Source organism: Haemorhous mexicanus, chromosome 11 (assembly GCF_027477595.1).
Source record: "Haemorhous mexicanus isolate bHaeMex1 chromosome 11, bHaeMex1.pri, whole genome shotgun sequence".
In the NCBI taxonomy this organism is placed as follows: Eukaryota; Metazoa; Chordata; class Aves; order Passeriformes; family Fringillidae; genus Haemorhous; species Haemorhous mexicanus.
Genome location: NC_082351.1, coordinates 18065873 through 18088097, shown reverse-complemented (window position 1 = coordinate 18088097; position 22225 = coordinate 18065873). Strand labels below are relative to the sequence as shown.

The following is a 22225-nucleotide window of genomic DNA, read 5'->3' as shown; positions in this document are numbered from 1 at the left end:
AACAGAGTTCTTTTGAAAATCAGGACTCTGTGCTCTCTTGACTGGGTCTCAATCATGTAATCAAACCTTTCCCAGTCATTGGTGTTGCTCACTCCTCCAGATTAATGTCACAATGTCCCTTTAGGACAAGTCCTGAGTCAGTCCTTTAGGTCTCTTGCAATCATATGAACAAAAAGAATGAGAGCATCTTTGAGGAGTCATGATTGGACTCTGTTGTTGTTTCCTTACCAACTCTGCTCCTCTGTTGATGCTCTTTAGGCCTGCTGTTGCCACTCAGGAAACAGATTATCCAGCATTTCTCCATCTTCCAGCCCAATCAGAGATTTCTCCTGAATCAGCAGTGCTTATTATCTCCAACTGTACATAATTATGGTAGAGAGGTTGCACCACCATAACTGAATAATGTCAGCATTTCTATTACAGCACCATACTTTTAGTGTCCTGAAATGGGGATATAAAATCTCACTTTAGCTTTATAGTCCTTCCAGTGGTGAGAGATAAGTGTGTGCAATCAGCCTTTAAGCAGTTAAAGAAACCCATAAAAAAATTCCTCTTCGGGATGTCAGTTGTGTAAAAGCTTGTTACAAACTGGGGTTTAATGCACTTCTGCAAAACTATTAAGCACCTGAAGCTAGCAAGCAGCCATGAAAATATCAATAATGCACAAGCACAGAATGATTTGCAGGTTGCTGCAACAAAAGAAAAAAAAAAAAAAAGTGGGCTCCAGTTTTAGCAAGTCTGCCAAAATGTTGTGAATATGTAAGGGTGAGGAATGACTCCTGCAGAGCTGTTCTACTCCAGGAAACGTTTGAGGATACATATTTAACCGTCTATTAGTACAGTTGTGTAAAAACCTTTAATATATATTTAATCCTTTATGAAAATGGTACTTGACATGTGAGAGGTCAGCTTTTTGCAGTTGTTTTTCTTTAAGTTTTTAGTGGTTTTGGAGCCCTTTTTGAACCCTTTTTCTCACTGCAGTCTGTTCTCCCTCCTGTTACCCCTTGCCCTGTTTGCAACATCGTGAACTAAAGGCAGGAGGTTGGCATTAACCAAGGGCTTCTGCAGAGTGAACCAGCCTGATTTCTTTAAAACGTTCCATATGATCTTTTTCAAAGAGGAGAAGAGGGTGAGAGTTCATCCCTGTTTAGGAGCTCAGATAGAAGTTCTGCCTCATGCTCTGCTGCTTATCATATTCATGCCAGCAGAGACCAGTGATGATTGCAGTGCTCTCTCTGAGTTCTGACACACTTCTAATTATAGCATACACTGCTGTAAACTCCAGAGGTGATAATGAAGCCCAGACCCATGTGTCAGCAGAGCTTTGAAAGGGTAATGCATTCCTGTTCTGCTCTACTGGTCCTTATTTGTATGTTTGCAGGCACCTAGACTCCAGCAATGATGTCTTGCTTGTTTTCACTGAGCCAAGAGGTGAAACATGCAGAGCAGTGGAGATGTGTAATTTTATCAAGGTAATTGAGTATTAACTATTTGCATGTCCTTTGAGAGATGCACAAGGAGAGGGGCAAGGGCAGGAAGATTTTCATACAAGACTTTGTATAAACTTGTTGCCTAGAAAGTGTTGACAGGTCTTTAGCACTTTGCTGTCTGATGACAAACTCTTTCCACTCCTGAGCATGGGGTGTCGGAAAGGACTGACCCCTGCAAACCAGGCTCACTTCTACAGCACAAGGCAGCACTGACAAAATCAGGGTGTGCACAGAGAAAGGGAGGGACTGTGCTGAAGAGGAGTTAGAGACTTGCCCTAGGAAGCTCTTGGTGAGTGATGAAAACTTTTTTTCCTTTTTTTGTGACGAGCATAACTCTTCTGCTCTCTTGCACTTTCCTAACTGAGGTGTGAACCCATCATGCAAACCTTTACATATTCTACTCTTTAATCTTAGCATGTGAACCAAGCTAGCTCTCAGAGAGGGAGGTAGCCAGCTTTGCCCTTCCTTCAGGTTCTCCAAGCAGAAAAAAAAAAACAACCTTCCAGGCTTCAACCACTAGGAACACCTTCATGTCTGGATGACCCGACAAATGTGTCCTGCTTCTCACCTGCAGATGAATCAGTGCAGTATATGTGACAGATTTGGCCTTCCATTTCCTTTGGTGGTGACAAGAAGTTTATCTTGAGGCACATCAGGAGGGTGCAGCAACTGGTGTCTTCTGTAGCCATCACTTCTTAGTGGAAAAAGGAGGTAGAAGTGACCTTATGTTTCAGTGTGGGAGGGGTGTCTCCATCTGACCTTCTCATCTGTCTTTGGTGAGAAAATTGGGACCTTATCCCAAGGTCCCAGCTACTCATTTGAAAGATAGAGTCACTTGACTCTTGTGGATGTGCTTCCTGTGGGCCAAGGGTACCAGAAAAATCTGTAATGATGCAATTTCACTCTCCAGGAGAGACAGAGGTTGTCCTCTGCCTTTGCTGTGGGGTCGAAGCAGCTGAGGAAGAGAGAAATCTAATTTAGCAGAGGTTTAACAGCTCCAAAACTTTTGACATGTGTTGGGGGCAAATCTGACATAACTGAAATTATACAAAAACCAGGCATTTTTTCCTTCTGGTCTCACCTATTTTTGTCCAAGAGAGGGACTGAAACTCTGTGAGAGAGGGGCAAATTGCATGAATGGGAGGGAGGAAGGAAAGGAAGGAAGGAAGGAAATCACATCACCATGGTCTCATGATGTGCTAAGCCAAGGAACTGCATTCCTGTACAAAGCTGAGAGTTGCAGAACATGGGCCTTTTGGTTTGTCCCTCTCTCTCTAAATTCATTCTTTCAGTTGGGTGCTACCAGCTTTCATTTGCCTGGACCACGAGCATCATCTGCAGCTGTCTGCAGGGTTATACAGAATATAATTTAAAATCAGCTGGTATTGTTTAAGTCCAAGTGCAGCCTGCTGAGGGCTGCCAGGCTGTGCTGCCCCGAGGGCTGTGCCATGCAGCCGCTTGTTCACTCTCCTCTACCTCTAGTGGGACTGGGAGGAAAAGAGGAAAAAGTAAAACTCATGGGTTAAGATAAGAAAAAAATAATAATTGAAATAACTTATATTAATAATAACACTAATCTTAATGAAAATGAGAGCAAAAGAGCAAGGAATAAAATCCTCCACCCAAGACAGACAAACTATGCCCAATACAACCTGCTGACCAAGGTTCAGCCCCCTACACAGCTCCTCCTGACCAGCTCCCCCAGTTTCTATTCTCAGCAGGGTGTTCCATGCTATGGAGCATCCCTTTGGCCTGCAGCCGGAGGTGGGGATGTGCGAGCGGCTCGGGGAGGGCAGCTTGGCGGCGAGCGGGAGGGGGGAGCCGGCACCGCGCTTATCTGGGTGGGAGGGAACGCAGCACCACCTCGCAAACTTTTAAACCTTTAATCTGCAAGGCGAGGTTATGTAAGCCTGCCTGTGGAGGTGTGAGGCTCACCGGGCTGCGGCTGCCCCCGGCCGGAGGTGAGCGGGGCCGGGGGGGCTCGGGGGTCGGACACGGAGCGGGGAGGCGGCGGCAGCCGGGAGCTGCAGGGTGAAACCCGAGTTACAGGGAGGGAACGGACTGTTCCTCTGTTCCTGTGAATAAAGGGCTCTGCGGAACGAGCCCCCCGGGACTGTGCCCTGGGAATGCTGGGGTGGAACGGGAAGGAAAGCTGGTCTGACCGGGGAGTGGGGAGGGTCAGCGGGGTCCCCGTCGGTCACCAGAGCTGCTGTTGTGAAGGGCTTGTCCTTATAGATCATCTGTAATTATCTATAATAAACATCTTGATTATAGAGTTATATATGACAATATATAACAGTTCTGTATAGAACGATTGTATAATGATATCTATAGAGATAAAAATTTATATATTCAAATTATTGAATACAATCCTGGAGTGTGCAGAGCTCAACGGAGCTGGGCTGGGTGGAACAGTGCTGCCCCGGCAGTGAGTCCCCCCCTGCACCCTCCTCCATCCCTTCTCCATCTCTCCTCCATCATCATTCCTCTCCCAGCCCTGCTGGGCTTCCAGGATCTTGGGGGAAGAGTTTGGGTCTGGACAATGCTCTCAGGCACACAGTGGGATTGTTGGGGTGTCCTGTGCAGGGCCAGGAGCTGGGCTCGATGATCCCTCCCAACTCAGGGTATTCTGTGACTGAGTGTGTGGCTCTCTGTGCTGCAAAGTGTTGATCACAGGTGGGTAAAGGTCCTTGGCTGGGTTTGAAACTGAGTGTTGTTCATAATCCAGACACATGATCTCTTGCCCTTGGTAAGATGCAGCACCTGCCCTAACAAATCCATAAATACTTGGCTGCTGAGCTCTGTCCTCGAGTGACTGCAGTGTAGATGTGCACTTTGTAAAAACTCATTTGAAAGAGGCCTGCTCTAAACAGATGAATGAGTTGCCTTCTTTGAAAAGAAAAATCCTCTTCTACCAGCACACCTTACAACTCTGACATAATTTACAACAGACTGTCCTCTTAAAAATTCTGCTACATGATTACAATGTTGCCAGCACCTGGGATTTTCAAACTTTAGAGGAGACCTTGAAGGAGGTAATTTAATCCATTCTTCTACCTGAAGGCAGGAGCAGCTTTGCCCAAGCATCATCATCCATGAAGGACATGATAGGGACTGTTATTTTTCTGCTCTTCATGGTTTCAAAGCCACTGACCATTTATAGCAGCTAGTGCAGAGCCAGTCCTCCTGTAAACTTGAATTTTTGATGTTGAACTCTCTCAAAATCTACCTGTAAGTGCTAGAGTTCTTAGCTAGACATTTAAATATTACCCTGGGAATCTGAAGTCCTTTCCATGGGAATGGTGTAGTGGAAAATAGGATGTCACTAAGTAAACAGGTGCCACCAGCAGTCCACAAAGTTACTGGCCTGTGTAACACAGAGTATACAAAATAAACTACTCACTTTCCTCTGCACCACTGTTAGGCCTGGGAGGAAGAAAAGCAAGCACTGAATGAGGATAAGCAGCTTTTTAAATCCAGCTCTTTAAATATTGTGACCATTGCTACCTGACCAGCAGTCATACTGCTCTAGATTAATTCATTATTATTTGTAAATTCACACATTGTGTTAACTTGTAGTCATGGTTTCCAATGAGATGAGGAGGGGAAGCTAAAGGTCATGAGATAGTACCAAAGGTAGCCTGTGGATACTTTCAGCACCTGAGCTTTCTTTGTTTTCTCATGGCCACACCCTCCCTCCACGCTCCCACTGATCCTAATGGGAATGGTTTGCACACACCAGGTGGGGAATAAACCAGGAAATCACTCACTTGTCCATTAGAGAGGTTGTATGGCCAGCAAGAGTCACAGCTGCCACTGTCTGCTGTGAAGATTCCTTCTGGATGACCCTGATCTCTGTGCCATGGATGGGAAATATTTGCTTAGGTCTGTGGTAGCAAGAGCCTCCCATTGATCAAAGCATGTTTCTCAAAGTTTGACTTTTTAAAAGTGTGTAAGTTCGTCTCTGTGCATTTATCTTTCAGAAAAATTCCTAATTCAGGCTGTGGCAGATCAATGGTTGCATTAATTATGCACAAAGGGGTCAATTCTACCAGCCTCAATTCCCTTTGAATGCTGCTTTACCCTGGGAGGAATTGACTTGCATTATGCAGGTTGGACAAATTCACCTCCAGTCTGAACTTCTGTAAAAGTCTCCAGGGAAGGTCAAGTTTCTGTTATTTTCAATAATAAATGAGATTTCCCATTGAGTAAAATGATCCAGGAAATCAACTTCAGCTCTCAGAATAACAGTCTTGTGGTCTCTGATGGAGGGCTGGGAAGAAATGATAAGAGTTAGAAGAGAGATGAATGAATCCCTCCAAGCTGCAGGTATTACAATTCTAACCCAGTAGAATTGGCTCCCAACACAAGTGTTAATAACTTTTTATTTGTTTTGAAGGTTGTCTCAGAGTTGTGATTTTCAAATACACTTGTTTACAGTCTTATCCTATCTCAAGTAAAATTTGTATTGGTGAAAGACAGCTACAACAATAAAGGAGAAGATGGTATTTGTGTGATAGACAATGATTTCTCACAGCTCACAGGAATGTCTTCCCTTCTGCATGTTTTTCTGCCAAATGGGTGTTTGGAAGCGTTAATGATTGCGATTTCCCCTTCAACTCTGGAAGTAGCCTAATTTGGCTGAACAGTCAGAGGGGAAAAAAGAAATAATTAATGTGATTCATTCATCTAGAAAGTGTAAAGGAGAATTTAAATGGCAATAGTGGTAGAAAAAATGCTATAGTGAATGTTTCAAACTTCAGATTTTCTGTTGAAGTATGAAGTGATCTGAAAGGAGCGAGTGGCAGTTCATCAAAAGGATGTGTGTTTTCTTCTAACACTGTTTTATTGGCCCTTTCCAGTTATTAATCTCAGAATTGCTAAAATACATGGGATAATGGATGGTTGCTGTTCAGAGCCCTAATTTACTTTACTGCACAGTCACTGTGGGAAAGTGCTTTAGCTACTTTGGCTCTTTTGTATTGCCTGGAGAAAGAATTTTGCCCATGTGTTTTGCTCCAGAAGTCATCTGTTGTTTTTCAATGTATGCACATAAACAGCTCTTGCCATTATGCCTGGATATTGAGTCAGCAGTTCCCTGTGATGAAGCCATCACCAAGGCCTGTCACGTTTATCTGCACAGATCAGCATCACAGAGCAGTAATGCTCTTAACTCCCAGACATTGTGTGCTAGCCACAGAGCTGTGGGACACCAGTGACCTTCTGCTTCTTCCTTCCTAATCGGCTCTGGCCTTGGGCTGCCAGCTTGGCTGTTCTGTGCCTCCAGAACCCATCTGAAAAACGGGCACAGTTTCATCTTCCCACCTTGCTGGAGGTATTTTGAAGGCAAATGTGCTGACAAATGGGACCTGCTTGGATTTTTCAGTGTGTGGTGGAAGAGTGGGATGTTTGTTTTATTTTTATTTTAAATATTTAAAATGCCTACAATGAAATTATGTCTCATTCATTGACTTTGCTCACTCTCATCCTGCAGTGGCAGAGGTAGCAGGGATTTCTCTCTTATTTTCTTTTGCCTTTCTGCAACTCATCCTTGACAGGATGAGAGAATATTTCTTTAAAAAATGGTGCTGGGAGATGGAACCACTGGGATCTCTCCAGCCCTGTCAGCTCCACCAGTGCCATGGGCAGCAGGGACCACCTTAAATCATCAGTGCCCTGACTCAGAACCAAAACACATTTTTTTTTTAATTTTTCTTTTTTTTTTCCATGCAAAACATTTATTGCCCCAAGGCTGTTACCCTGCAAAAGCTTGAGCCTGTGTTTAACACCAATCAGGGAAATTGGTCTTGAAGCAATTGGGATACTTGTGTGCTTTGAACTGAGCAGGTGATTTGCAGCAAGTCCCATTATCAGTTCTGCACCAGCATCTGTCTGGCAGAGTGGTTTCACCTGCATCACTCCTCTGAAGGACTCAACACAGCTGTCAAAGGATAAATGCTTCACACTTTGAAAATAAGCGCTGGAGTTTAGATTTAAACTTTATTATTTTTTTTTTTTAATAAGGTCTTATCTGTCATATGATACTCTTGTGCTGAAGAAAAGAGCAGTCTATCTCTGGTAATCACTCGACTGTCCTCTAAGTCAAATAACATACAGACACTTCTGAGAGAATATCATCTCAGGGTTTTTCTAAAGCCTGGATCTGATTGTGTGCTTCCAGGCATTCACTTTCCAGGCATGCAGTGATCTAGCAGCATCAGAAATCAGATTTCTGGGGAAACTGTCTTCTCAACACCTCAGATCACAACACCCTCCACCAACCATGTCTAAGCTGAGGAGGTAATTGGGGTGTGGAGGATTTCTTCCTTATCCTCCCTGTGATGCCAACACAACTGCGAGCTAAAACCTGGTGCTGTTTTTCTTTGCAGGGAATTGGAGGCAAGACAAAGAACAGCTCATTTGTTTGGGCTGCCAGGCAGTTGCATGAGGATAATTATTGTGTGCTGTTTATTTATGTTGGACTCAAACCAGTGGTGGTGGGGACCTGGAGATGCTCTGGAATTACTCACTGCAGTGAAAGTTGGAGCTGCTGGTGTTACAGCTCCCTGGGGCATCTGGTGGTGTCTGGTGCCCAGTCAGCACCAGCAGGGCATTGATAAACCAGCAAATGAATTAAAAATGGCATTTAAAATCGGGGCACTTGCAGAAAATTATTTGCAAGAAGCTAATAAAGTGATGGAGTGTGTAATGTGATGGAGGGATTGTTTTGTGTGGATGCAGAGCTGTAAACGACTACACAGGGACATTTCCCAGAGAGAAGGTAGAGCTAGAGGTAATCAGAGGAAATGAAGCAAAGATCATTTGAGCCAAGCACTGGAGTATTTTATAGGGGTGTTGCTTGGCTTCAGAAAGGCAGAGTAAAGCACCCTGTGAGAGTGTATCCTATGAAACTCCTCGGTGATGACAGCATTTGTAGGAGAGGTTTTTATTGTTTGTGTACAACTGGAAAAGCAATAAAATCAATGGAGAAGCTTGTATACATTATCAATAACATGACAGTTAATTTTGCACTGCACACATGCAGAGTTATGCACTACCTAACCAGCAGGCTTTTACTGTACCAGGAAATGTTTTAATTGAAAGTGAGGAGAATGTATTGTAACTTGAATTTTCTTTAGTATTCTGTTGCACTTAGAAAACAACAAGTTCTTTCTGTGTTAGAGCTGGTGGATTTGGAATTTGTAGCAGAGGAACTGTAAATAACAAAACATTGTAATAGTTTTTTATTTCAGTGAGGTAAGAAAAGATTTTAAATGTATGTATTTGATTTCTTTTACATTTTAACATTCCACTTATCAATAGGGATGAATCTGAAACTCAGACACCAATCAGCTTCTCAATGTTTGGCATTTTTTCAGCATCTTGAGCTGTTATCTAATCAGCATTGCAGAAGGTGAACCAGGAAAATGTTTTCAACCAGCTGAAGTGATAGCAATCATGAAGGACTAAAGCATGCCTTGCATACAGAGCTACTGGGAAAAAAAATGCAAGAATTGGTAGCAGTTAAGAACAGGTAAAATTAAGGGACAGGATCTGTAGGGATTAGTGCCTAAATGTGCATATTGCTGGGTAGATTTGCTGTCTGTTCCAGTCCTTCCCCAGTTTTACAGCAAGTGCATCCATATGGTTACAGGAGTGCACATTTCTGCATCCTCCTTGCTATAGCACAGGCATTTGCAATTTTTGGTCAGTACTGAATATGAAGCTGGAAAATTGCTTAAGCAAAGGCCAGGGAAGATATATGAGGGAAAAAGAACCATCTGAACCAAGGGTTGGTGAGTGGGCAGAGCCAAAACCTGAGGAGCCACAGGAGACTCTGGCTTTCCTAGAGTGTGATGAGGCTCTCACAGTTCCAAGTCCATTAGTTTTATAGCATTTCATGGCTCTGGGCTAGGGGAGAAGGTATTCCATGGAGACAGTGTTTTCAGTGTATGCTTTTCAGGGGAAAAGACTGCTTTTAATAACTATATTGATGTCCTGTGGAATTGTGGTTGAATGGGGGTGGTGGTAGTGGTGTGTGTTTGTTTTGTTGGGGTTTTTTGTTTGTTTGTGTTTTTTTTTTTTTTAATGGGGAAGAAAACCTCTCTGACTCTTTCTTTTCAGTAGACTGGATGTGGTGACTGAAACAAAGTGGAGGCAAAAAATCAGTATGTTTTCTATGACTCTATCTGTGGTGGAATTTTACAGAGATTAGACTAATGAACTGATCTTCCTGCTGTTAAGTGAGGTGTTTTATTTACTTTTAACTACAAATTAGAGGTCTGCTGCAAGGGCAATTGAAGTCAAAAGAAGGAGTTTTATATCACACCCAAACAGAGATGACCACATTGTGTTGTATCTCAGCCATACAAACAGCAAAAGGAGGTAAAAAATCTCTGTTGAGGCAGCTGAGCTGTTGGATATCAAATAATCTGAAAATTAGTACTCTGGCTTTTAAGTGCAGAATATCTCTTCATGGATATAAGTGCATATATGTATGCAGATGTGAAAAGCAAGCATTGTTTTTGAAGAAAAGCTGAATTGAAAATACTGCAGGTGTTCAGTCTGTGTTGGAAATGCCATTTGTTATGAGCTTAATGATGGTATTTGATCCTAGAGACATGTCTGAAGCCTTGAAGTAGAATAGAAAACAGGATGTCTTGTTTTGTGGAATTTAAAAGGTTTTGGTATCCAGTTTTTAAAGAAAAGAGTTGCAATATTTATTCCAATAGTGGTGTCAGCTTGTGTAGTGGTGCTGTTGAGGAATACACCTGGTCCAGGCTGCTGGGCTCAAAAGACTGAGATGGAAATGGAGGTTGAGCTCTGGGTGGGAGCCCCAGAGAAGAGGCCATGAGCTGCCACCCTTTGGGGTAACAAAGGACATGAGGGTGGGGGATACCAGCCAGGTGAATGGACACTGCAGGAGCATTCCAGTCCCAGAAATTAAAGTCTCTGGCCTTGGGAGTGTGACTGTCAGGGTATTGTTCTTTTGGTTGTAATAATCACATATACTGCCCAAACAAGTTTTCATTATTTTTTAGTAAAACTGGTCGTTGTGTTCTTGTTCACTGTATTTCTGCTTCAAAACTCCACTGCAAGTCTTTCCCCAAAAGGGAAAATTCCTCCACTGCTTCATGGCAGGCAAAAAGGATTGGTAAAGGATTGGAAAGGTATAATGTTTATAAAACCCTTAAGTTTTCTCAGGAAAACTGAGCTTGGCTGATTGGACTTCCCTGGCTTTGTGTCTGTCTTTGCTCTGTGACTTGGCAATTCACCTCATCAGAATTTACAGTGTTCCCTGTCCCAAATGTTCTGTCTTGTGCCCTCATCTTTTCCAAAGCCCTTTTCTGCCAGCCTTTGGTCTGGAACATCAGGCAAAAGGTTTCAGAGCCATTTACTTATTTCTTAATATTATTTTTATATTTAATATTCTTTAAGTATTATATATAAAATTTAATACTTTTAATATAAATAAATATTTAAAATCTTAGTTTCTCTTATTTAAGAATAAATGTTTCTATTAATATTTCTATTCTATGGTTCTACTCCTGTATAACCTACTCAAAACTTGTACCAAGCCATGTGAAGATCTGATAGCTAATGAAATGCAGTTTTTAATACTACACTGTTTTAATCCAGCCCTTCAGCCAAACATCACAAGGAGTCAATGGCTGTTTTCTTTCTCAGCAGCTGGATGCTGCTACTGGCCCAGGTCACAGTTGGTTTAAAAATGAGTTATGAAGCTCAGACTGGGCTGCACCTTCCCTTTGGCAGTTTGGAGAAATCAGGCAGATATAAAGCATGATAGGTAATACCTCCTGATAAACCACTTCCTAAAATGTGAAAGTATAAATGAGACAATGAAATATTTGTTTAAAAGGGCTGAATGTGTGGGAGCAGCCCTCCATCCCAGGTCTGCTGTGAGTTAAGGGTACTTTAAGCACTTCCCCACACACATCTTTGTCCTGTGGTATTTAATACAGATGTGCACATTGGTATGGAATCATCATCTGACTCCACTTTGTGCTTTTCCACTGCTCTGCCTCAGTGGTGAGGCTGCAGGTGACTGATGTGGAAGCACTTCAGGGGTCAGGCTGGGCTTGGGTGGAAACAGCCCAGAGTGAATGATCTTCAGGATTAAAAATAACCAGCTACTCAGGATGCTCTGTAATTAGCCAGTGAATGTATTTAATTTACCACCCTCAGCCAGCCTTTCCCAAGACAGACATTTCTACTGAAAGTAACTATGATAATTTTTACAAAGATGAGAGGTGGTCCTTTTGAAATAGAGGTGTGTGCCATGGCTGCAGAATTATCTAAGCTTCTAAAAACGTATATATGAGAGAAATGGAATATAACCGCAAGTATATAATCACCTTGTTAATTTCCTGTCAACTAATTTCACTTTCTGTAAGTTGCATCCACACTTTGACAAATGGCAATTTTCATTCATTTCTGTGCCAGTATTTAGAAGCAGAACATTACAGTGCAATCTCATTACTACAGCTTTATTGATTTATAAAATTACACTTTATTACACTAATCCATATATTAGAATGAATAGAACTGTGCATAGTTACAGCTAAGGTGTTCTTGCCAAGGAGGTACATAGTTTGCTTTTTCATCAGCAGTTCACAATTTAAATTAGTGGATGTCATGCTGTTGGACTCTAGGAACACGGGATTAATGGCAAACTCATTAGTTCATGAAGTTTAATCTTCTTGGTGGGTGTCCCACCTCGTGGGAAATAAGAGAGATTTGGCTGCAGGTGTCTGGTGAGGTAACAGCAATCACTCAAAGAAAGGGATCTAGAGCTGCTGCTGTTGTGAACCCGAGAATATTTATTATTTATGCTTTATTTGGTGCCAGAATACTCTTTTCTTTGCTTAGGAGAAAGCAAATGAATGCTCTGAAGGACACATGAAGAGGCTGTGACTGCATTAGCAGGTGCCACATGGCAGCAGAACTAGTGGTGGTACTTGGGTCAGGGGGTGATGCTCTGTTGGAATATTTGGCAGAGATTCTTAAACAGGTATTTTTACAGTGGCTTTCTTGGGGAGTATGGCAGGTTTTATACCCTTGCTTCTCATCATCAGGTAATTACCAGTTTTTTTCAAATTGCTGTTAGAGTGGGGAGTGAACCCCTGGTGCTGAATTGGCTGTGCCTGGCCCTGGCCTGGTGTTTCACAGCACACACGGATGAGCCTGCAAAGCCCCAACACTGTGGCAAGTTATTTTTGTGCCTTTTAATCTGTTAGGCCCTGATCCTGATCTGTAGGGTTTCCTAAATCCCATTGATTTCTCCAGAATTAGGTTCCTGGAGTCCTTTGAGAGCCTGGGTTTGGCTGGTCTTGTGCTATTAACCAGAACAAACCCACTTTCTCTACCTCAGAGCGCTCCCAGGATAAATGTGTTGAAGATTATCTGTGCTCTTATTTGGTGGCAGGGAAGGCCACTGAAATACCAAAAATAGATTTATAAAGGACAAAAATAACTTGCTGCCTGGAGGGTTTACACAATCTGAGCTGTGCTGTGTGGCTTGGCTGAATCACTTCTCCAGGGAGGCTTGGGGCAGTCCGCGCCTCTTTGAGGGGGAGGGCAGGGGGATGAACTGGACACAGCACCTCAGGGAGAGGGAGAGCAGCCACTGTGTGTGCTGAGGGTCAGCCTGCCAGCACCTGTGGGCATGGCAGGTACAGCCTTCTGAGCAAGAGCTGCTGCTCTGCCATCCTTCTTGGGCCACTTGCTGGACAGGCAGGTGGGAGAAGGAGCTTTTCTATAAAAATCCCTTCCATCTCCCCCATGGAAGAAAAATTGCTGTAGACTGCAGCCATGAAATGCATTTCTCTCTGAAACATGTCTGTAGAAAAACACTTGTCTTGGTCAGCTCTTTTCTGGGTTTAATCAGTTGTTCCTGCTGACCACAGTGGCAGCAATTTGCTTTTATTCCTGCAGTTGTGTGTGTGGCCAGGAAGAGTCAATCAGCATCTGTTCCTGTGTGTGCATCATTAACGGGGCTGGGAGTTCATTTCTAATTGCAGACACATTCTTCCTTGGCTTGAATTTCTACTCCTCCACCAAGACACCTTGAATGCTTGTCACGTTTTTGGGGTTTATAGGTGTCAAGTTGCTGGCTGGAGAAGGGATGGACTGAATTTAAAATCTCAGAATGGGCTGGCTGAGTTTCGAGTTTCAGGAGAAAATTGTGTTTATAAGCTGAGCATGTTTGGTTTGTAACAGATTTGGCCTGTCTGAAATGCCCATATTTTATGTAGTTACAGCTATGAATGACCCCTTACCAGAGGCACATGGGTTACAGTGTATAATGGATTGCCCAACAACATCCAAATACAATTCCTTTTACTTCTGTTGGGGAAAAAATAAGGTATTCTTAGTTTGAGTGACCCCAGAAGTCAGTAAGATAAGGCAGTTCTGTGTACAGTGTCTTCTTGCAGACAGGTTACACTTTATTTTTGTGAATGTGGATAAGGCTGTTTTTAGTACTGTGCTGCTGATAAGTTCTGCCTTGAGCTTGGCTGCTGATCAGGTTCCCTCTTGTGGAGTCAGACCAGGCTGTCTCTGTCTTTTCCCTCCTCCATTTGCTATTAGCAGATCTGTGAAGTTTGTTCTGCCTTCCTGTTATCTGGCACCATAGGTGACAGATGCAGGGAGCCAAAGCAGGCTCTCCAAATTACCCTGTGATGAGAGGGAAGAAGGTGCCCTCCAAACACAGTGGGAGGGAAAAGGGGCTGTTTTTCCTAATGTGCTTCTTCTTTGGCAGCTGAAGGCTTTTTCTGTGTAGGTGATGAGAGCAGTCTCTTCTTGCTGAATGAACCAAAATACCAGTTTTTTAGAACAATGGGAAGAGCAGCACCCTGCCTTCCTCCCACCCCAGCCTCCCCAAACCTCCCACAGCAGCACTTGGCCTTGCAGCCTCCTGAGCCAGGAGCATCCCTGCACACTTCACATTAAAAGCTTATTTACTGCAGTTCCCCCCACTGCTGCTGACCACCAGTGGCTTGAGCCTGTATAAAATATGGTTGTAGCAACTGTTACCATTGCCTTGAGTGTACAGCTTCCACATTATCTGTCATTTTAAGAGAAGCTGGTCAGTGGAGATGAGGAGCAAATGGTTTGTGGTTTGATGAGATGTATTCTGGTGGCTCACCAGATTGTCACTGCCAGCCAGTGGAACTGGAGAGGGAGTTTGCAGAAATTACTGCTTTGCAAATGGGAGTTGTAGGTGTTCTGAACTTGGAATGGTGATTTCCAAATGACTTGCTAGGGGCTGTTTTTGTTGCACAGTAACAGTATTACTGCCCAAGAACATTTTTTCTTTTTACATGGAAGCAATTGAAGTGACTGCAGCCCCATTAAGCCTTATTTTTAGATTACAATAAGCAAGGCTCTGATTAATTTAGCAGCAGGGCATCAGTGAATATTAACAGCTTAACTTGAAGGCCTGGTAGATTGATAAAGAACTAAATAGCCCCTGAGTTGTATATTAACAGTCTGGCCATGGTATAATTGAGGCTCACGTTGGGTGAGTGTCAGCATGGTTGATAGGCAGCACAACAGCAGAAGCTATTTGTCTTTAAAATGGGCACTTAAATTATTCAGCAGAGTAGCTGATAGTCATCAGTACATCTGAGCCACAGCCCAGTTATTCTAGGCCTGTGTGCACAAGCTCTAATTAGTTCAGGTACAGCACGGAGCTCTCCGTGGGCAAACTCACCTGTGTCTAGAAGCAGTTTCTCAGGTGGGGTCTCCAGCCCATGATGAGCTCCCTCTCCTGTGGCCCAAGGATTAGGGATGCATGAATAAACTGGGATGCAGATAGCTTGGGAGTGTTAACCAAACCAAACATTTCATCTGAGCCCCTCATGTTAGATGTAGTTTTACTTCCCCAGCCCACAAGAGAAAGTAAAAACTGCAGTGCTAACCAGTAGCCTTATATTTTGTTGTCTTAAGTTTTCTGTGGTTACAGGAAATTTGAGGAATTGCCCTGTGAATGTAATGCATCTAACTAGTTGTGTATGCTGTGGGATATGCTAGCCAAATCAGACTGAAAGCTTATGAACCATTAAATGTGCAGAAGGAGTTGGTAGCCACTCAGTTTCCCCTCCAGTTCCTTCTTGTTGCAGCATTAGCAATTCTGAGGTAGTAACACAATGGACATAGCTCAAATTAATTAGCTAAATTGGTACCTAAAGGCAATAAGATTTCATGCCACTTAATATTTCATTGCAAACAAGACAGGCAACTAAACATATTTAAATATGATTGGCTCATCTTCTGGAGTGGAGTATCTTATCTTTTGTTTGGGCTAAATACAGCTCTCATTGTGCTCAATTTATTCTGCCATTAGCAGTGGTCTGACCTGCTATTAGCTCTGATAAAAAGTAGTCATCCCCTTCACTGAAGACCATCCTGTGGTAAGGATGTTGAAATGCAATTTAAAGGGGGAAGGAGGGTAGACAGACTTTGCTTTTGTACATAATTAAGCCATGCTAGTGATGGGAGACAATTACAATGGGAGTTTATCAGCAGAGAGCTCCAGTGGTGGCTAGCAGGCTGTGATGCTGCTGGCCTGTGCACACACAAGCTGCCCAGCCTTGGAGCAGTTGTTCCAGGCTGTGAAAGGGATCTGGCTGGAAGGTGCTGATTATTCCCAGTGTCCTGTGCCTGGGAAAAGTCATGGAGTTTGTGCCTCTTGGCTTTCTTCTCTTCCCCCCTTCCTTGCAGCCCGCCCTCTCCCCCACCCTCCTTGCGAAGCAGCCCTTCTGGCTTTGTTGTAAGTGTGGTTTGTAATCATTGTACACATCCCAGATGGTTCATGAAAACTCTTTGAAATGCCATCTGCCAGGCGTGTGTCCAGCCGGCAGCCTGTCATTCTGCTGCAAGAAGAACGGAGGCGGGTTTTCCCTTCCCCCTGCCTCGCTGAATTGCAGTCGGTAACACTTGCTCAGATGTGGAGCAGGATAACAGCCGGAGCATCTGCAAGCAATCTCTGCTCCAGACAGCAACATGGAAACTTGCTGGGTTTTTTGCCTTCGCCCAGATAAGATATCCCAGCCAGTGCAGTTTTTATTTTCCCTGGGTTTGCTGCTGAGGACCAGCTGAGGTGACAAATGTTATCTCTGTGATGCAATGTTTTCCTTTTCTGCGGTGACTTTCCTAATGCTTTCTGCGCGTGTTGCAGGCAGTGGCGCTGATAGCAGGCACAGCTGCGTTTTTTTGACTTGAACATATTCAGGAAATTAAGAACACTGAGATGAAACAAATAGATCCATTAAAATGGCTCAGAGGAATTATGGCAGGGATATAATTGTCATGTCAAATAGGCAGCCAGCACTAGTAAACTGCTGACTGCAATTTCGCCGCTATAAAAATTCAGAAGGAAGGAAAAAATGATTAATAAATATGCTCTGTGGGAAGATAGAGATAAAGAGAAGAAGAGGCTTTAAAAGATAAGGTGAAAGCAATCCTAAGTTCCCTGATCTTTGTGTCTCATCAATGTGTTAGTAGTTATTGGGAAAACAGAGTCCTGATCTTTGTCATTGGGCTCACATGGCTGGGGGTGACGTTTCACTGATTGATGAGCAGTGCTAGAGTGTTTAATTCTCACTTCCATTGTGCTCTGGGCATGGGACAGCTACAGCATACCACTGGTCAGAGTTATTGGTGTGGCTTTTCATCCTTCTTGCTTCCCACTCACAGCCAGGTTTAGGGGAATGTGGCAGGGGCCACCAGACACGATGCCCTGGGGAGGGTCCTCACAGCCTCAGTGACAATTCAGTGCTCAGGGAGGACGTGTGGCATCTGGGCTGTGATCATCCTGGCTGCTGGGTGTGTGCTCCCTGCTCCTGGTGTGCCAGGGAGGGACCTGAGTGAGCCTCTCTGCCTGCCTTGGGATGGAAGCACCAGCATAGGGCAGAGAGGGGCTCCAGCATTCCTCTGGACTAGATCTGTGAAAGAAAATTGCCTTCTGTTACAATCCACCCAGGAAAAACTATTGTAGCCTTCCTATAAGGATTCAGAAATACAAAAAAATACATGATTGGGTCCTTTTCAAATAGGAAAGAGTAATTCTGCTAGCAGGGTACAGGTACCCATCACTATTTCCATCCCCTTCCTTACTTTTTCTCCTTCCTTCACCCATTCATACAGCTCCAAGAGGAGGAATGATGGAAAAAAGCACAGGAATTTATAGACTCTGAAGGCTGATGGTAAATAATAAAAAAGAGAGTTTCTATTTTGAAACGAGAAATGGAGGATGTTAGAGAAAGTGGATGTCAATCAAGGAAATTAATCTAGTGATAGTCTTTCAAGGGTGTCACTCTGTCAGGACTGACCTCTTGAGCAGTCTCTCAGATGAATAGGAGATAAGCAGACTTTCCGCTTTCCTGGTACTTGAGGAAAACATTTGCCAGATGCAGGCATGGTAAATTTATGCTCTTTCAACTTCTGAGAACTGGAATCTTCCCAGTTAGTTTTCAGAAGTTCAGCTTCTTTATTCTTTCTTCTGTCCTTTTATAAAGGGTTTAAGAAATTGTATGCACTGAGAAGACACTGCCCAGGGGCCAGAAGAGTCCCTCAGAAGTGAGAAATTATGCTTTGTTAAATGTTAGGTATGGCTTCCACATCTCTGAAGTTATTCCCAAGCCAGCAGACTAGTTTCAGCCACAGCATTCAGACACCTCCAACTCTGTACCTCTGGTCTTTCTTCCAAAATTCAGTTTTCTGTACCATCTGTAAATCTGTCATTTATATTTCATCTCAGATGTACAGAATCCAGTCACCTCCCAGCCTCTGGAATCATGGAAAATAAAGGCTGTTGAACAGCAGTGCATCCTTATCAATGAAACTGTGCTCAGTGACCTAAAATGCAGCATCCCAAGTCATCTGAGGGAAAAAGTAATGAAATTACTCATCTTACACTGTGCTTCAGAGTGCTGTAAATTGGCCAGAAGGGACAAGAGTTTCAGAGATGGCAGAGTGGCAGTGATCAGAGCCAGTTCTCCATGGGCACTACAGAAATTGTTGAGTGCTGGAGAGGGAGATTGAGTGTGACTTATTGCTCAAAAGTATTCCTGAACTGGAGCCAGCTTGTAGGTGAACTTCTGTGGGAAGAGTTGTCAGGTGGTCTCTTCAGTGAGCATGTGTGGATGGTGCATCTCATGCTACTTTTTAATGCTGAATAAAAAATAATAGCATGAATAGAGATAAAACAGTAAGAAGAAACAAGGGAGAAATTATGTTTATGATGTGAGAGAACATTTGATGAGCTAGTGATACAGCAGTAATGGAACCTGGAAAATACTTGCCTTATCTGGTAATACAGATTGCAGTTTTAGTGAAGTGTGAGAGACAATGCTAACAGCAGGAAAGTAATTGCTGGCATATTCCCAGTGCCAAACTTTTCCAGCTGTGTTTCTGGGCACAGAGATGAGAGATTTCTTTGCCAGAGTCTTTCTGAGAAGACGAGAAACATCCCTCAGTTGTTTTGTTCTAATTGGTGCCACTGGTTCAACCTGAAATCTACGTCTTGTTTTCACATGGGCTCCTAACTTCAAACTTCTTGTGGCCCTTGTAGCTCACAGAACTGTGTTTTACAGATACTCTGGTGTCTTTGTGAAAATTTGTTACTGTCCCTTTTAACTCTTGATAAGAAAACAACTCTGAGAATTTCTAATTTTCCTTTCAGGCACAACCCGCCCTCCAAGAGAAGGAGAAGTGCCTGGTGTGGACTATAACTTTCTGACTGTGGAGGAATTCCTGGAGTTGGAGAGAAGTGGGACCCTTCTGGAAGTTGGAACTTATGAAGGTATGGAGCAAGGGGCAGTAAGAAAGCACTTCAAATACCTGTGGTGGACACCACTTTTGTATCACCCTCACTCAAGTTAGGACCTTGTTTCCATCCCAGTGCTCTGCTTCCCTTTTCTCTGGAACCTGAGAGAAGGAATTCCAGTTTTGCTGTGCTTTTATCTTCTGCCTTCAAGTTAACTGCCTGAAAAGATCAACAGTAGGCCAGGAAAACCCAATATATAGTCCTGTAACAGAATACTGGGGCAGTATGCATTTATCCTTTGTGCCCACTAGGGCTCATCTCTTTGTTCAGTTTTTCTTTCCTCCTGATCTTTTTCTTTCCCTCCATCTTCCCTAAATACACTTCCTTCATCACCCAGTTGTGTGTCACTATGCAGCCACATGATGCAATGTTTTTGGGGGCTTTTTTTCCTTATTCTTGGATAATTGCTTCTGACTTGGGTCATTGTGTTGATCCTTCTTACAGCCCAACTTTGCAAACAACAGTACAACAGCCAAGGGGCACTGAAATGTCACCAGGGTGAGAGCAAAAAAAGCTCCAGAGAAATGCAAAGCAAATTGGCCATTTTTAGGTGCACAATAGGATTTGTGTAACTAAATCTGCAGTCTGTAGCTCCTTTAAATTGAAAACTCCTTTTGGAGTGGGTTGGGGTTTTTTTCCTCAGGAGAACATTCAAATGTACCTCTTGACAAGACAATGAAAAGAAATACTTTACAGGTTTGAAAGTCCTTCCAGTGTACTTCAGCTCAGTCATTTCATATTTCCATTTGAAAGAAGTGTAATGGTTCTTTCTGTAAATCTGAGAGATTGAAAAAGCCCTATCCTTGCAGCCTTATTCTAATTCTTCTTTATAATAAGAAATTTGGAATACGTTTAAAAATACAAACTGCACACAACTAGCCAAAAATTTTTGAAAAGTAGTCATCAAACATGAGCAGAAGAAATTGTCACATGTGGTTTTGGTGTTCAGGGTCTGAAGAAAGAGTCCTGAAATACTGTTTGTCTACTTCTTTAAAAACTCCTTTTTAAGGGCACCTTTAAACCTTATGCTCACTCCAGCTGCAGACCTGGTTTGCATGAAGATGCTAAATGTATAATTTGGTTTCACTCTTCCACTTCTCTGAGCTGATTAGCTCCATCAGCACCAATGCTAACGTTCCAGCAGCAGCTCTTCTCCAAAATGAGCTTTTTCCTCTCTGTGTTTCTAATTATAACACCAAATTAGTTTTCTTTGTCGTGGTGCTTGAAATAGATCAGCTGGAAGGCCTCGCCATTGCTTCCTGATCTGTTTGTTCTAGTGACCTTTCCACTTGGAAAGACAAAATGGGTAAGTGTCTGTAAGCTGGCTCCTGGGACATGCTGGGAATTAGTTCTCAGGAAATGCTGAATGCACCTGGGACAGTTGGAACAGTCATTTCACTGCTTATGTGATTATATGCAGCAGCAGCTAAACTGTTTAGGTTTCAGGGCTTGCTCTGTTCAGTTGCTGGAGATGAGGTTGATTTCTCATAAGTCTAATGTGTATTTCATTTCTGTGGGTGATAGAAGTGCCTGAACTTTAAAGGAATAATTTGTCAGAAGTGCTGAGAAGCTTCTTTCCCCATTGACATCAGTGATGCTGGTGCATTGTGGTTCTGGAGTGCTGGCCCATGGAAGGAAAAATCAATAAGAATAAAGCAAATAATGATGATGCATGTGTGCACATATGCATCAAGACACATTACTATTTGATTGTAATGTGAAATAAATAGAGTTCATTTTTCACTTATGGCTTAAAGAAATTATTTTGCTGCCTTCTGAGATTTCTTTAATGGCTTTGTTGTACTTTTTTTGGGAAATCTTATTTTACAGCTGTATCGATCAAGACAGTGTTGATCTTGATTAGATCTTGGAAGATGGGATGATTCAGACTTGATGCTGCAATCACAAGCAATTTTGTCTATTAAAAAAAACCAGCCAAAAACCCAAACCACAAAGCAAGTTAGACTTTTAATGGCCAAATCTCTGTTATTGTCCAGCTTTACAGTCTTAGATATTTTAATTATCACTTGTTTTTTCTGCATTTTCCTGCCATAATTTTTTAATAAGTGTTCCACCATGATAAATTTGACTGTTATTTTTGATCAGTGGTGGTTTATTTTAAACAAGAGAAATAAAACCCAACGCAAGGAAATAATCTACTCACCTGCTGTGCTGAGTAGAAATCAGAACAATTGAAGAGATGGGATTGCTTGTGATTGAATGCTCTCAAGTGATTTAGAGATGAAGGAAGAGGAATGCTGTGAAATGGACAGTAGGGATGAGCAATGGGGAAGTTTTTGTGTGCCAGCCACAAGCTCATGTGGCTCAAGCAGGCTGGTGGTTTGGGGTCACTGTGGTCCCAAGGACCCTTCTGGCCTTGTAAGCACGTGGTGGTGGAGAAGATGGACATAAAGTCAGCTGGATACTGTCCCTGAGAAAAATCTTACAGAAGAGGAGGTAACAGAAACATTTAATAACAGTTACTGAAGAGAATTTTGGGGAGAAAGATTAGAAAACAGGGAGGCATCAGAAGAGGGGTAACACACAGGACTTTGGTGCTGATACAGATAGTATTGATTTGGAAAGAATAAAGAACAAGCAGAAGAGAACAGTTGGAAACCATAAAAAAGTAGGAGAGTGTATCAGGTTTTCAAAGAACAGCTTGGGTTTTGAAAGTGCTCTAATTGCAAAAAGAAAAAGTGCAAGCTGAACAGGAGAAAAGAGGTGTTGCTGCCCTGCAGGGCTTTGAAATGCCATTACTATTTCTTCTGGTGCACTCCAAATAGGTTCCTCTGGGCAGCTTTTGATTCACATCCCAGTGAAGGCAGGGCAGGCATGGCAGCTGCTGTTCTGGTCACCTCTCATCTCCCTGGTGTGTTCTGCA

The 22225-nt window shown here is 42.9% G+C and overlaps 1 protein-coding gene across 25 annotated transcripts in view; it reads left to right on the top strand.

Moving 5' to 3' along the window:
* The window catches only part of MAGI1 (membrane associated guanylate kinase, WW and PDZ domain containing 1), a 337188-nt gene that overhangs the window by 230293 nt on the left and 84670 nt on the right, over positions 1 to 22225 (top strand). For all 25 annotated transcript variants that reach the window (XM_059856759.1, XM_059856758.1, XM_059856750.1 and 22 more), the window contains exon 3: positions 19198 to 19317. In XM_059856759.1, the coding sequence (XP_059712742.1) occupies positions 19198 to 19317 (120 nt within the window). The remainder of the gene's footprint in view (positions 1 to 19197; positions 19318 to 22225) is intronic.